The following is a 15,218-nucleotide window of genomic DNA, read 5'->3' as shown; positions in this document are numbered from 1 at the left end:
GTCCTCAGGGTTAGGGACATCATTTAGGGGTTGATTATGATTGGTATAAAGTTGGATGTTCAGGGGGTAATTTTATAGGCTCAGGCATCTCTTTGAAAAAAAGGGGGAAATTGGATGGGATAAAAGATTAGTGTGAGCTTACTCATGTTAATAATAATAGTGAGTAATAGAGTGAATACTTGTGAGTTATTAGTATAGGCCGTTACATTGGTATAGATTCTTGTATATTGATACAAAGTTAAATTATATTGAATGTTGCATGCATGCATGCTTCTACCTCTGCTTAAAATATTTTTATATATTGATATATGTTTATCATATTGCAATGTACATTTTTACCTCTGATCAAGATACTTATACATCGTTTACATTTTGAGGTCATTGTCCTCACCTGTTGCACAATTGATTATTGTATAATATTCTAATAAGGAGTCTTAGTCTTTAAGTTATATAGATATTAAGAATTATAGATCAATAGTCATATATGTTTGTAATACTTATAGTTAGACTAATAAGGTTCTTCTGATACATAGAGATTATATTCTGCATAGATAGGTAATCTTCAATTGCTTCAAAGAGCTGTAGAATATGGCATCTAAATAACTTAGGATTCTGTTGACATGAGACACAACTGCTCCAGGCAGCACTGATCTATTCCTGAGAGAATGTTGAGCACAGAAGACACTGCACTTGGAGTTTGTTTTCTTCTTGGCAAAACTAGCCTTTGGGCAAAGAAATGCCCATGCCTCAACCACTGACAAGATATATAGTATCCAGAAATGGATAAGCACGACTGTCAAATCTTGCCAAAATAAGGTAAGACAGTTTTGAAAAATTTCCTGCTCTGTGAGATCTGAATTCAGCACGGTAAGGGCAGGATCTAGGAATTGTTCATTTTCTATCATGTACTCAGGCTGATTGTAAAGAGCAGTCATGTGCAGATGCTACTGCTAGCAATAACATTAGTGACAAAAGCACATATGTTAGAATGACAATTTGTTTTAGATGTGCAGTGATGCTTCTTGTTGATGCTATGGAATATTATTTGGGTGAGGGTCAAAAAAGTTAAAGCTAAAAAGGGACTGATGTTACCTAACACTATTGCATCTAAATTTGTGACTGCTCTTTTTGAATACCTGGAGAAAATACTACAGAAAATAAAGTTGCTTTATGAAAGTAACTGAGTCAGCAAGATAGTGGGATAATATGCTGTGCAAGCAGCTCCCAGTGGGTTGTGAAAATCATTTGCATTTTGCCAAATTTTCTTTTACTTTCTATCATTCAACATAAAACCAGAAGTTTGTGTTTTAAAGCTTGTGTTTCAAAAATTGTTCCTAGTATACAAATAATTACTTCTAAGAATGCAGCCAACTCTTTAACTTGTGCATTGACATGGAAATTACAGTTTTCAGATTAAATGATACATGATTATGGCGGTTTGAGATAAAAAGTCTAGCTACTGGATAAGTTATAAACACAAAGCAATACAGACTGTCACTGAGCAATGCATTTCTGAATCTGGTTTCTTTCAATTCTCTACTAGAATAAAAACAAGAGTGAAATTCTATGGCAAAGTGTTGGCTAATAGTGCTTTTAGTACTGCCAGTTGTGAAGAGATAAAGATCCAAACGCACTGATAAACTATCAAATAGACATCACTTAAAATCCATTTTTTTCAAGTTTTATCTGTTAATTATAGATTCCTTTATATGAAAAAAAAGTAATCCCGAGACTGGGAAGATGGCTCAGCCAGTAAAAAACTTGCTGCATAAGAATGAGGATCTGAGTTCAGGTTCCCAGAAATCACATACAAGGCCAGACATGAACATTTACATACACCACACACACACCAAACCAGGAGAAGGAGGAAGAGGAGTAGGGTGGAGAACAATCAGAAGAGTAGAGAATTATGAAGGTCTGCTCGTGACAGGCTTTGTTTACTTCTGGTTTGCCTGATATCTTGAACTTTAGGATGGATGACTACAGGTTTTTCTTTTAAACCTCTCAGGTCTTGAGTTTTGTCTTTTTCCACATCTAATGAAATGATCATATGGTTTTTTCTTTCAGTTTATTTATATGATGGATTACATTGATAGATTTTCATATGTTGAACAAGCCCTGCATCTCTGGGATGAAGCCTACTTGATGATGATGGATTTTTTTATGTGTACTTGAATTTGATTTGCCAGTATTTTATTGAGAATTTTTGCATCCATGTTCGTGAGTGAGATTGGTCTGTAATTCTCTTTCTTGGTTGAGTCTTTGTGTGGTTTTGGTATCAGGGTAACTGTAGCTTCATAAAAAGAGTTTGGCAATGAGCCTTCTGTTTCTATTACGTGAAACACTTTGAGGAGAATAGGTATTAGCTCTTCTTGAAAGTTCTGGTAGAATTCTGCAATAAAACCATCCAACCCTGGGTTTGTTTGGTTGGGAGGTTTTTGATGACAGCTTCTATCTCCTCATGGCTTATAGGTCTATTTAAATTGCTCGCCTGGTCTTGATTTTATTTTGGTAGATGGTATCTTTCTAAAAAGTTGTCCATTTCTTTTACATTTTCTTATTTTGTGGAGTACAGGCTTTTGTAGTAGGACCTAATGATTCTCAGAATTTCCTGCATGTCTGTTGTTAGGTCCCCCTTTTCATTTCTGACTTTGTTAATTTGGATGTTTTCTATTTGCTTTTTGATTAGTTTGGATAAGGGTTTGTAAATCTTGTTGATTTTCTCAAAGAACCAGCTCTTTGTTTCATTGATTCTTTGTATGGTTTCCTGTGTTTCTATTTTGTTGATTTCAGCCCTCATTTTGATTATTTCCTGTCTTCTAGTCCTCCTGAGTAAGTCTGTTTCCTTTCTTTCTAGAGCTTTCAGGCAGGTCATTTTAGAGGGACAATGAGTCTTGCTTTAACTGTCACAGGAATTATCCACACCATTCTGGACAGAGAAAAAGAATGTGTTGTATAAAATGCACCATAAACAGGGTGCCTCCTTGGTCAGCAGTTCAGCTTTTGAGAACTCCATAGACTGTATTCCCTGGTGTTCTTGGGGTACATGGATACTGCTTGACTAAGTTCCTTAAATCCAGGAGCAGTTTGTCCATTCATACTTGTATCTCCAGCCATAATGGCTTATCTGTTTGGCTCAATAAATACACAATAACTAGAGTTTGACATTCGATGGATATTACCAACCTCTGAGGGAAAGATTTCTCAATTTCTCTCAGTGACTACAAATACACCGTTGATACAAACCAACCCTTTACATTTGAAATACATAAGTTCCTATTGTTAAAAGCTAGTGATTAATTGTGGGCTGGGACCCCACAGCCTCCCCACTATCTAATTTAGAACTTTTCCATTTCTTACTTTATTGCTTAATCTAGACAACAACCACATACCAAAACATGGAAGTTTCCTTCAATTGGTATTCATAATCTCATTTTCTTAGAACTTTAATATTTTGAAAAAAAAAACATGTAGCCAGTACTAATGGTAACCATTTCCGTTGATTGACATCTACAGACTGAAGAATGAGGCCCTGTTCTCCTCTGCTGCTGAAGTGCATCCTGTCACTCATTCTCTCCATAACCTCAGAGAAGTCTTCACTGTGTTCATGTCAGTGAGCATTCTCATCTTACTGTGTTATGGTGGGGTGGGGGTGAGGGGGTTCTAAGATATACGACACAGAAGTATTATAATCACAACTTATGAAAAGGGGGCATTTATGCTCGCCATAGGTACTTTTACCATGAATTTTCAAACTGATTTGCTCAAAATCTAAACCTAAAGGGCTGGAGCAATTTAGATTTCTTTCAAGTTTAATTGTTCACTTTAACAAAAACCTCAAGGTGGTGTATGAATGGTAGCAGGGCGGAAGGAGAAGCAGGGACCAAGCAGCTTTGCACACCAGAGAGCCTGAAATTGAAGAGCAGATTGGATGAGAAGCAAAACCACAGCACAGAGTCTCTGTTCACTTGCTCTCACGGAATCAATCAGGCTCTTCATACTGTCCTCTCCCAGCAGTTCTCCTGATTTTCCCGCTAAGATACTGCTAGGGCAGAGAATACCATCCAGCTCTGGAGATCCCTAAGAGGAAGAGGAGCCTTCTGCTTGAGGAGTCTGCTCCTGCCTGATAGGTGCTGAGAATGAAGATACCGCCTGCCATGTTTGGGATTCCAGGGTTGTTTAGCAAACTCTTGATCCTGCATGTGGGCTTCTGGAGCATCCTTGGTAAGGCACCTGCTAAGAGGATTTCTTGTTTTCTTCCTCAGTGTTCATGTCGGTGATGGTTTTCCTTGTTGAGCTTTCTCAGGGGAGAGGGATGTTTATGTCTAGCGTATAGTTCAGTAGTTACCTTTGCTTCCTGAAAATACTAGAGGGTGTAAGTGAACTTAGAATATGGGGATCACTTTCCTTCCTACAGAGCTAACACGGAATCCATAGCTTGGCCAAGTTTCCTGGAAGCCTGTCCTGTAAAGATATTTTAGCAGACATTATAAATGATTAAGTACAAATTTGTCACCATTGCTCATGAAATCTCTCTGGCTGTCATACTAATGGGAAATAAATCTCATGTTCTCTCCACATGGATGTCAGCAGGAAGCAGTGGTGCTTAATTGGGTGGGAAAGGTGTTGGATACTTGAGTTCATAGCTGTGGCCACCATTACTCTCAAATAATGTTCAGTCCAAATACAATCCCTTTTTGTTTTCGTGGGATGAAATATGAAAGAAAACACTGGACAAGCATCATACTGTGAAGTAGAGCAGCGAGCGCTGGTGTTGTTGCTTCATTGTTGAACGAGGTGACTTGTAAGTGGTTGCCAACTGAACATAGAAAGTGATTCTCCATAGGTGATGCTGGCTCATCCCTAGAAAGCCATTTTGTTATCAAAACCTGCAGTTCTTTCTTGCTATCTCTCGACACTTTGCTTCAACACAGCAACATGCCTTGGAGAAGGGGAAAGCCTGTGGAGTGGTTAGCAGAAGTTTCTTGTTCTTCAGTTAATTCTGGGCTCAAACATATTATAAGAAATTATCTCCCACCAGAACACAAGTTTCTTTTTTTAAGAATTTTTTTAATGATTTAACTTTATTTTATGTGCAATGATGTGAAGGTCTCAGTTTGCCCAGGAACTGGATTTACAGACACTTATGTGGGTGCTGGAAATTGAACCTGGGTCCTCTGCATGTTGTGCGGGCCTATAGAGTCCAGAAAAAGGCATTGGCTCCTGGGGATCTTCAGGTACAGTGCTTATGAGCTTCCTGAGATGGTTGCTGGGAACTGAACTTGGGACCTCTGGAAGAACATCAAGTGCTCTTATCTGCTGAGTTATTTCTCTAGTCCCCTCTCTGTCTCATCTTCATGGTTCCAGTATTCCTGTTGAAATGTTCACATGAAATACTGGAAGCAGAGCTGCATCTTTCCCCAAATTCCAAACAGCTTTTGTGTATCGAAAGGTATCAAGATACCTAGAAATACTTTCCGATGCTTCAGGATTTCCTGGATTGAGAACAATCAGATTAAGCTATGAGCTGATTGCCTCCTTAAATTGACTCACTAGCATCATAGGGCTCTTTAAGTTCCTGTTACTTCCTTTACCGCACTATAAAATTGTCCTCTATTGTGTTACTGAAGTTGATTTGAAACTATCACCAAACATCCATGGGACTTTCCTCCTTAACTTCCGTTACCTGGATGCTTTGCTGTAACTTGGAGTTTGAACTTGCTGGAAAAAAAAATGTTGAAAACTATTTGTAATCAGGTTCATATGATGTGACTGAATTTTTGCTTGCTTTCTTGAACAATCTCTGTTGTGCAGTGGTTAAGGATGGGTGTCTAAAAATAGCTTTATCAGTAGACCATGGCTGCTATTGGTTATGAGCAGCAGCTCTAGTCCTCAATTCCTCATCTGTCAAAAGAAAACAGTCAAGTGTTTCATTGAGGTGTTATGCCGACTAAGTGCCTTTTTTTTCTGGACAAATACCCAGAATGTTGAAGAGCAAAAATACTGTGTCAATTTAGTTAAGAGTGATTATTTGTTATGTTTTCTTTTATTTCAAACTTTAATTAGCTTTATTGTTTTCTTAAGTGGTTGGGAAGTGCTATTTCCTTCCAGGCTAGCTCCATGCCATCTGTTACCATCTTTAGTCAGAATGAGCGCTAATAGGCTTATCTTTGGCGAGTTACTCAGCTTCTCTCACAGTGTCAGTAAGGGGAAGCATTTGTGATTTGTAATTCACTTTTCTCAAGTTCTCAGTTCTCTTACCTTGAAATTACTTAATATCATATCCCTGTCTTATTGCTCTTGCCCTTATGATTTATGTATTCATCCCATGATAGGAGTGTCTCATGTGCTTGTGTTTGTGTAATATAGGAATGCCATTCATTCTTTGCATCCTCAGAGTCTGACATTACACCCCTATTAAACACAGAATAGGAAAATGTCTGATGGAACAAGTAGGACAGTCACAAACAAAAACAAGTTTATCTGGTAGGTCTCTCTAATACCTTTTCCTCTTTCCTAATTGCCATGTTTGTCCAAGTAACAGCCTGGAATTTACACCTATCACAAATAGTCCATGGTTCAGAAAACATTGGCAGGAGAATAATTCAGACTTTAGCTGGGTGGTCATGGCTCATTTCATTTTCTTCTCTAATATTATTTGAAAAGGAAAGTGAACTCTGGGGAACAATAGGCAGTTTTGTTTTGTTTTCCCACAACCAACCATGATTTCCCACAGGTCAACCATGTCTAGAGCTTGAGAGGCACCGAAGTTCAGTGTGCTATTTCTGCAGCAGACTGTATTAGGGAAGTGAGGAAATATATTGCAGGGAAATGAAGGTGGACTTCACTGTACCTTTCTTTACATAACAAAGTCTTACTGAGCATCGCAAGGAAACACCTTTCCCTGGGCATCATTTGTAAAACAGACTGGTTTCTGTTAGAATGAGAGGAGCTCACCAAACACTACTGTCAATGGCTTCTCTTTCTGAAAGATATCTATGGACCTGGCATCTCTGGAAGACAAGGCCCACTTACACCAGGTGATCAGGGTCTCCTTGACCAGAAGCACTTGTAACTTGTCACCATGAATTTTTCTTCTCTGGAGTCACCAAAAGCTTTCTGTTATCCACTGGAAATATTTATATATTATCTTCCAACCTAACTGACAGACACTCACCATTGACACATAGGAAGGACAAGGCTCCATGACGTGGCAAGCATGTGAACCCTGAGCTGTGGAGCAAAGGCAATGAGTAATAGGGTTGAAGGTGACATGAGGTGACATTTGCCACCTGGTAGACTTACAATGAAGTACCAAGAGCCACCTTGGAAAGAGAGCCAAAGCTCTTTAGTTTGTAGCTGTGTCAAGCCTTGCTGGTCAGTCTTATCCTATAGATCTCTATATGAAAGAATTACATCTTTATACAGCATTCAAATTTTAATCTCTCTATTTGTTTGCCTGGCACAGACCCACTCATTATAGACCATTGTTAATCCCGTGAATGTAGCTAGGGTTCACTTTTCAGATCAGAGGTACTTGGGAAGACCATTGAATTTTTGTTTTGGCTCCAAGAATTATAGTTTTTTTATGACTTTTGACAATTGCTCAACTTATATGTCAGTTTTATAAATTCATTTTAATATAAAAACAGTAACACTTGGCATTTACTGTTGTTAAATATAATCTAAGTATAGTGCCAAGAACTTTTACTACATATTCCCATTCAAAATAAATTTTTGGATAACATCCTATGACTTGGAGTGAGTAGTGTACCTGGGTTTAAATTCTAGTCCTGAGTCTGTCTCCCAATAGCTGGTAACCTATGATAGATGGCTTTTTTGTTCTAGGATTCAGATAATACTAGTGATTACCTCTCAGTCATTATTGTGATGGACTGAAGCAACACTCTGAGTGATTCCTTAATTAGGATGGTTCAACTTGTAAATTATCAAAATTTTACAATGATTTGTAAGTGATATGAAATGAGTAGAAAATACACTTCAAACTATGAATGTTGCTATTTTCCATGGCTAGGAATATGTGTTGTGATAGCCTTTTGCAGTGCTGGCTATATCCCTACTCAAATATGCAGTCCCAAAGTAAATGGCCAATACCATCCAGTATACCATGTTGCCAGCATTTTTGTTTAACTATATTCTAAAATTACATGAAGTACCAAAACGTCACTATGAAAGAAACTTTATGTTTGTTTACTTGAGCGAACTGCAGGCTAATCTATTTTGAATAAGTTTAAGGAAGGTTAGGTTCAGATATAGTGCTTGGTAGACTAAGTTTACTAAATGAATTTTGGCTTACAATGATGTTAAATCATGATGGGTGTATCAGGACATGATTCTACCATAAGGAGGACTTCCATATATGATGCCCAAAAGTGCTTAGCACATAGTAAGAACCTTAGAATTGTTTGCCATCTTTCTGTTTGCCTGGTTTTGCTCTGGATCTTGGAAGTATATGTGCACACTGATAAGGAAGAGTTAGTGCACTTGTATAACTAGTTATGAATGAGTAGAGAAGGTTTTGAAAATATCTGCCAAACAGAGCTTAAACTGCACAGCTGCTGCCTGGATTACCACTCAGGTGTCTGCTTGTCCTACTTTAAGTATTTCTAGGGGAGGAAATACCACAGGCACTATTAAGTATTTAAAGACAAGTGGTATTGTAATGGCTGCGATTGTCCTATACAACTAAATTTAAGAGATAGTCTTTAACTTCTTTCCCAAAATGATATGTTACAGTAACTATTGTACACTCTAGCCCTGGAGGAAACTATGTTCTTAAAAAAACATATAAAATCAAATTTAAATGTTTCACTAATTAACTAATTGTTTTTATGTTTGTTTTTTGAGACAGGGTTTTTCTGTGTAGCCCTGGCTGTCCTGGAACTTGCTCTGTAGAGCAGTGTGGCCTCAAATTCAGAAACCTGCCTTACTCTGCCTCCAGAGTGCTGGGATTAAATGTGTGAGCCTCCAGCACTCAGTGAAGCAATTTATTTTTAAAGCATATATTGATTATGTGCAGCTATGCACCACACTGAGCTAGAGGAGATAAAGTACTGAAAATAGTATTGAGGAAGATTATGGAATTCTGCCTGAGAAATCTTTGGTGGAAATAATTGCTGTGGTATCTATGATTCTTTGAGAAGATCATACTCATTACAGTTTTCTTTTTGTGTTTTAGGTGAAAGGCCATGTCAAGTACAAGTTACCGTTCCCAGGCATTCAGAATATGCCACAGTGGGAGAGTTCTTTAAAATGGAATGTCCTGTGACATATTGTGCTCAGAGACCTAATGTGACTTGGTGCAAGTACAGTGGACAAAACTGTTTACCTCTTGAGATTGGACCTCAGCAACATACTGGTTGGGAAGACAAGGTCCATGGTTCAGTTTTTACTCTACATTTTGAACCAGTATATCCCAGTGACGTTGGGTCGTATAGTTGTTCTGTAAACTTTAATTCTGTGGTTATTAATAGCAACATAATAGCCCTCCGTGTGAAAGGTGAGTGCTCTACCCCAGACCATCCATAGCTTTTCCATCCTGTTGCTGTGAAAGAGGCAATCCCGACTTTCAGACACTGTGGTTAAAGTTGGAACATTTGTATCATCAGATCCACAGTCTACCTTGTCTTCCATGCTGTGACAGTTATGAGAAAATAAAGTATTTGTGTAGGGGGAGAAAAGGGTGGGGTCAAGAACAGTAGAGGGAAAATAATGGAAGATACTGGTCTTTTTGAGATGGGGTCTGGCTTCCCTGGAGCTCTCTTTGTAGATAAGGCTGTCATGGAACTCACAGAGATCCACCTACCTCTGCCTCCCTAGTGCTTGGGTTAAAGGTATGCGCTGTCACAGCAGGCCACTTACTGACTGTTCTTGTTGTTAGAGATTAAAACATTTATTTGACAGGTTCAGAAATGATCACAATGATATCGTTTTCTTTTTTGTCATTGTTTTTTCTGTTTTTTGTTGATTAGAATTTGCAGAAGTTATGCTCAGATTTGTAGCATGAATAAACAAAAAAATTAAGATGTAAAAATATTTGATTGTCATCATCTTGGAAGACTCAGTATTATAATGATGACACACCCCAAGATTGAACATCATCTCCAACAAATCAAACTTAATTCTAAAGTTCACATCATATTGTGTAATAGACCCTGAGAAGCCAAAATAATCTGCATAAAGCAGAAAGATTTCTCTATTCCAAATTTCATTATTAAAATATAGCTACTTAAATACTGTAGTGAGATCAATATAGTAGAATTAAATGTGTAGAATAAAATTCCATCTACGATTAGTTGACTTTTTTATTATTTTTATTTTCTGTTAATGGGTGTTTTAGCCAGCACGTATGTCTGTGTACCACATACATGGCTGGTGCCTCTGGGACTGGAATTACACTTGGTTTACCATGTAGATGCTGGGAATTGGACCCAGGCCCTCTGGAAGAGCAGCCAATGCTCTTAACATCTGAGTCATCTCTATATGACTCTCAATTTACTTTCTGATGTTGTTGGGTTTTGTTTTTCTTTGTTTTTTTCAAACTGTGTTTCACTGTGTAGTCTTTCCTGGCCTGAAACTCTCTGTGCAGACTAGGCTGTGCTGGAGCTCAGAGATTCCCCTGCCCCTTTCTCCAAATACTGGGCTTAAAGGTATGTGTCACCTTGCCCAAGACCCTCAACTGATTTAAATATAGGAAATTAACCTACAAAACTACTTTTTACATCAACCATATATCTGCATAAAAAAACTAAGCCTTGATCTTGGATTTTGTAATCATTTCCTAGATATTATTACAAAAGCATAAAACAACAGCAAAAGCAGACAGAAGAGACTGTCAAAATTCAATATGTTTCTTCACCAAAAATTATTATCGCAAATGAAAAGGCACCTCACAGAATATGAGAAAGTGTTTGCGAATCGCATGCCTCATACGAGACTATTGCCCAGAATACGAAATGACTCTCCAGAGCTTTCTACCTACCTTCTTGGATCACTTCAGGAAGGAACCTTGCCAAGCTGAACAATGCTACTTTCCATTGCCCCATCTTTGTGTGTGCACATGTGCATGCAAGTACACATATATGTGTGCACGTATGTGTCTGCACAAGTGTGTATGTGGAAGACAGAGGGTGACATTTGGTGTCTTCCTAAATTGCTCTCTACCTTATTTTTTGAGACAAGGTTTCTCGGTGAACTCAGGACTCGATGGAATTGTTAGGCTGGCTAGTCAGTGAGATACTGAGATGCTCCTGTTGCTGCCTTAGCACTGGATTGGAGACAGGAGCTGTCATCTTCTACCTCGTATGTGGATACTGAAGATTCAGCAGAGGTCCTCAAGCTCACACACATGACCCATCTTCCCTGGTCCAGCCTTCTCTCATCTCCATCATCATCGTTGCTATGCCATTCCCATCTATTTCAGAATATCCACTTTTATGCCTATCACAATTATCCTTTTCCTTTGTAAGGTCTATGTCCCTCATTCATCACACATTTCTTTTCCCTGTGCATTATATAAAAATATGTCCAGTTCCATCAAAACTTATAGTACCTTACAAATAGAAATCATATCTTACTTTTGGGGATTGTTGCTCTTTTGTAGAAGTTAAATACATTTCTTTTTAGGATTAGTTTAAATTTTAGCTAAATATATAGCCATCTTTAGGGAAATGGGGATCACTGGGAAAGAACAAAAATATTCCTTTTATTTTTGAGCCCAGAGTACTCAGCGAACTGCCTATGAAATGTGGAAAGAAATATGTTCTGGAACTATAACAATGCTTATAATTAGTAAAATTTGGAAATACAATAAAAGTATTTTATTTTTATTTTATTTTATTTTTCCTCTTGAAATATTTTTCTAAGGGGATACTTAAAATGCCCCTGTTTTTGCATACAATTTACCTTTGTTTTTTATGTTCATAATAGAAATTGGTTTGTGTAAGTACCAATGTGGACAGAAGGAGACTTGGGTGTTTTCAAGAAAGCATTTCTCTCCTAGAATGAGGAAAGGCATCTTGTGAAGCAAGGCAGAGTACAAGGAGATTATCCTAAAGAGCCAGGAACAGCCACCCAGATATATGCATTGACTTGTAGCTCTGTGCTTCTTAATTGTCCTAGGTCAGTTTCTGATTGGGGACATCAGAAAAATGCAGAGGTCATTATCTGTCCAGGAAGATGCATGTTGTGTGAGAATGCAGGAAGTGAGAGGCACAGTCTTTGTTTCAAAATGAACACCTAGAATCTCACCCAAAACTTCTTTTTCCTGTGGTCATTCACAGTCTTAGGAGCACCTGGGGGTTGAATGTTTTATTATATTGCAGGTTTCAGAGGTCACACATGGTCTATGTGTTCATCTACCTGAAGAATGAGGAGGAGAGAACCAAAGAAGTCAGATGAAGGTTATGCTGTGTTGACAGTAGTCTTTCTTTATGCTTGGAAAGAACTTTGCTTTGTGTGCCATGATCTCTGGGTGAAGTTCCGTGAATTATGCATGCTGAACTTGGCCTGGATTATTGGATTCTCTGTTGTGGCAACAATGACATCCTCTCTAAATAACTCTGACCTTATTGATAACTTTGAATACCACCTTAGCGTTTTCTCAAGCCATCTTAATACTTAATCTTGTTTTCTATTTCAGAAAGGACACAAAATGATCCAGAACACCATCTAATAAGTAAGTATGAAACCAATCAAAATTAGCAAGTTTGTTTGATGATTAGATAAATAATGGAAATAAGGTCTTCTTAATTGGGTTTGTTTGTATCAGATTCTCTATTGTTTGCCATTAAACTGCCTCTCCACAGACAGCTGTGTTTGCTTCTTGGCTGCTTGCCCAACCTAAACAGCAGCTGCAGTACATTTGCCACCATTCTGTGCCATTAAACTATATGCTCACTGTATGTCCTCCTTAAATTACTCCTGGTTGTTTGTAACCTCAAAGAAAGAATCTTGGTCAGGAGGGATGTTGCACATACAGTTCAATACTTCTCTGCTTTTGACAAATTGTCAATAGTAACCCCAAAGAAACAGTGTATCTTACAAGCAGGGTTGGACCTGGTTAGTTCTTAGAAGGGTGTACAACATTTTCTTTATCTCTTCTTCTGTTGATGAATATCTAAATTGTTTCCAGTTTCTGGTTATTGTGAATAACGCTGCTATGAATGTAGCTGGACAAATGTCCTTGTAGTATGGTGGAGCTTCCTTTGAGTATATGCCCAGGAGAGGTATAGCTTTGTCTTGAGTTAGGTCAATTCCCAATTTTCTGAGGAATCACCATATTGATTTCCATAGTGGCTGCAAAAGCTTCATGTGAATTACTTCCAGGCTAATGTGGTTTGATGGAATAAGACCCACTGAAAGGTTTATGTAACCTCAAAATTATCTTCCCCAACCAAAAGAAGGAAGAAGATTTGAGAGAACTGATATGGGACCCTCTTTGTGTGCTGTGATTACCATTAATGAATAAAGAAACTGCTTTGGACCTGTACCAAGGCAAAACTTAGGTAGGCAGGGAAACCTAGACTGAATGCTGGGAGAAAGAAGGGCGGAGTCAGAGAGAAGCGATGGAGCTTCCACCAGAGTCAGACATGCTGAAACTTTGTCAGTAAGCCACTGTCATGTGGCCATACAGATGAGTAGAAATGGGTTAAATTAATATGTAAGAGTTAGTCAATAAGAAGCTAAGCTAACGGGCTAAGCAGTGATTTAATTAATACAGTTTCTGTGTGCTTATTTTGGGTCTAAGCAAGCTGGGCAGCTGGGAGCCAACAAGCAGCCTCCATGCAACAAATCGGTGCCAATGTGGTTGATTAAAATCCACTTAAAACCCAAGAGGGCTTGAAAAGGAATTCTAGACAGAAAAATACAGAGTTTAACACAGCTTCTTACTGTTTGCTGGCAGTGTGGCACATATCCTTTAAGAGAAGTTTTCCTGATTCAGCTGTAGCAGAAAAGAAACCACACTGTTTTGAAATGCTGCTTTTTGGATCATGCTACCAGTGTAACTCTTGACTCTTTCAGGCAAGAGGTTCAGCTACAAAGCATTTGAGTAGGGTTTGTGAGCAGACTGCTTCAGTTTGAAAAATGGCAATGTGGACTGGCTGTGTGCCTGAGAATGGGGCTATGTGCATGGCTCTCAGAAACGTGACTGACTCCACCATGCTGGACTGGACTGGCAAGCAGGAAGTACCATATATACCATAGTAATGGCACAGCTTAAGTTTTAAGAAGTGCTTAGTATTTTAAAAAGTGCTTCTGGACAGTAAAGAATTGCAGATGTGCAATAAAGACAAATACAAATGAGTCATAGTGTTGGATAAAAGTATGTAGGCTTGGAAGAGAGAATAAAAAGAGTATTGAGAGTCATAAAATAAAGATAATGATTTAAAAAAGGGTAAAGTTAAGAAACATATGTTAATAAATAGTCATCTATAATAGTCAGTCTTGTAGTCATGTTAGTTAGGTTTTCTAGATGTACAGAGATGTTTTTCAGATGGCTAGGTATTCTTCAAACCTTTCAAAGACTACAGAATATGGCATTTAAAATGTTTTAAAAACTTAGGACTTTTTTATGACAATGAGACTCATCTGTTCCTGGTAGTATCAGAGGAAGAAGGGCATCAGTGAAGCTCCTTATAGAATTGGCTAGTCATTTGGGAAAGAAACTGCTCTTGCCTGAACTGTTTGATGAAAGAATTGGACATGCAGGACACACAGAAAAATGACTGCTGAATTTACCTACAGGTGAGATGGTCCTTTGTAGTTCTTGCTTCATGGACTGCCAGCCATTCTTAGGGACACAGAAGAAAGTGACGAACAGAATGCCAATATAGGCACTTTGCTCTCCCAGCAAAGTTTGTCCTCAGGTTTAGAGACATCATTTAGGGGTTGTTTTCGGTTGAGGGTTTGGGGAGGAATTTTATAAGCTCAGGGATCTTTAGAAAAAAAAAAGTGGAAAAATTGGATGATGGGATAATAGATTGGTATTTGTGAGTTATTGTTTATAGACAACTACATTGGTATAGATTCTTATATATGAATATAAAGTTAAATTATATTGAATATTGTATGCATGCATGCTTCTACCTCTGTTTAAAACATTTTTATGTATGTATATATATATATATATATTTACCATATTGCAGTGTACATTTCTACCTCTGATCAAGAACTTATACATTGTTTACATTCGGAGG

General features: G+C 38.0%; 1 protein-coding gene across 1 annotated transcript in view; it reads left to right on the top strand.

Annotated features, from left to right (window-relative positions):
* LOC121461611 (cell surface glycoprotein CD200 receptor 2-like) overlaps positions 1–15,218 on the top strand; it is a 40,944-nt gene that overhangs the window by 12,453 nt on the left and 13,273 nt on the right. The window contains exon 2 of the mRNA XM_041672705.1: positions 9,200–9,520. Coding sequence (XP_041528639.1) covers positions 9,200–9,520 — 321 coding nt within the window. The remainder of the gene's footprint in view (positions 1–9,199; positions 9,521–15,218) is intronic.

Source organism: Microtus oregoni, unplaced genomic scaffold (genome assembly GCF_018167655.1).
Source record: "Microtus oregoni isolate MIOR12 unplaced genomic scaffold, Mior012 000023F_ref0000262, whole genome shotgun sequence".
Classification (NCBI taxonomy): Eukaryota; Metazoa; Chordata; class Mammalia; order Rodentia; family Cricetidae; genus Microtus; species Microtus oregoni.
Note: the sequence above shows the minus strand (reverse complement) of the source record. Positions and strands in the feature narration are given on the sequence as shown.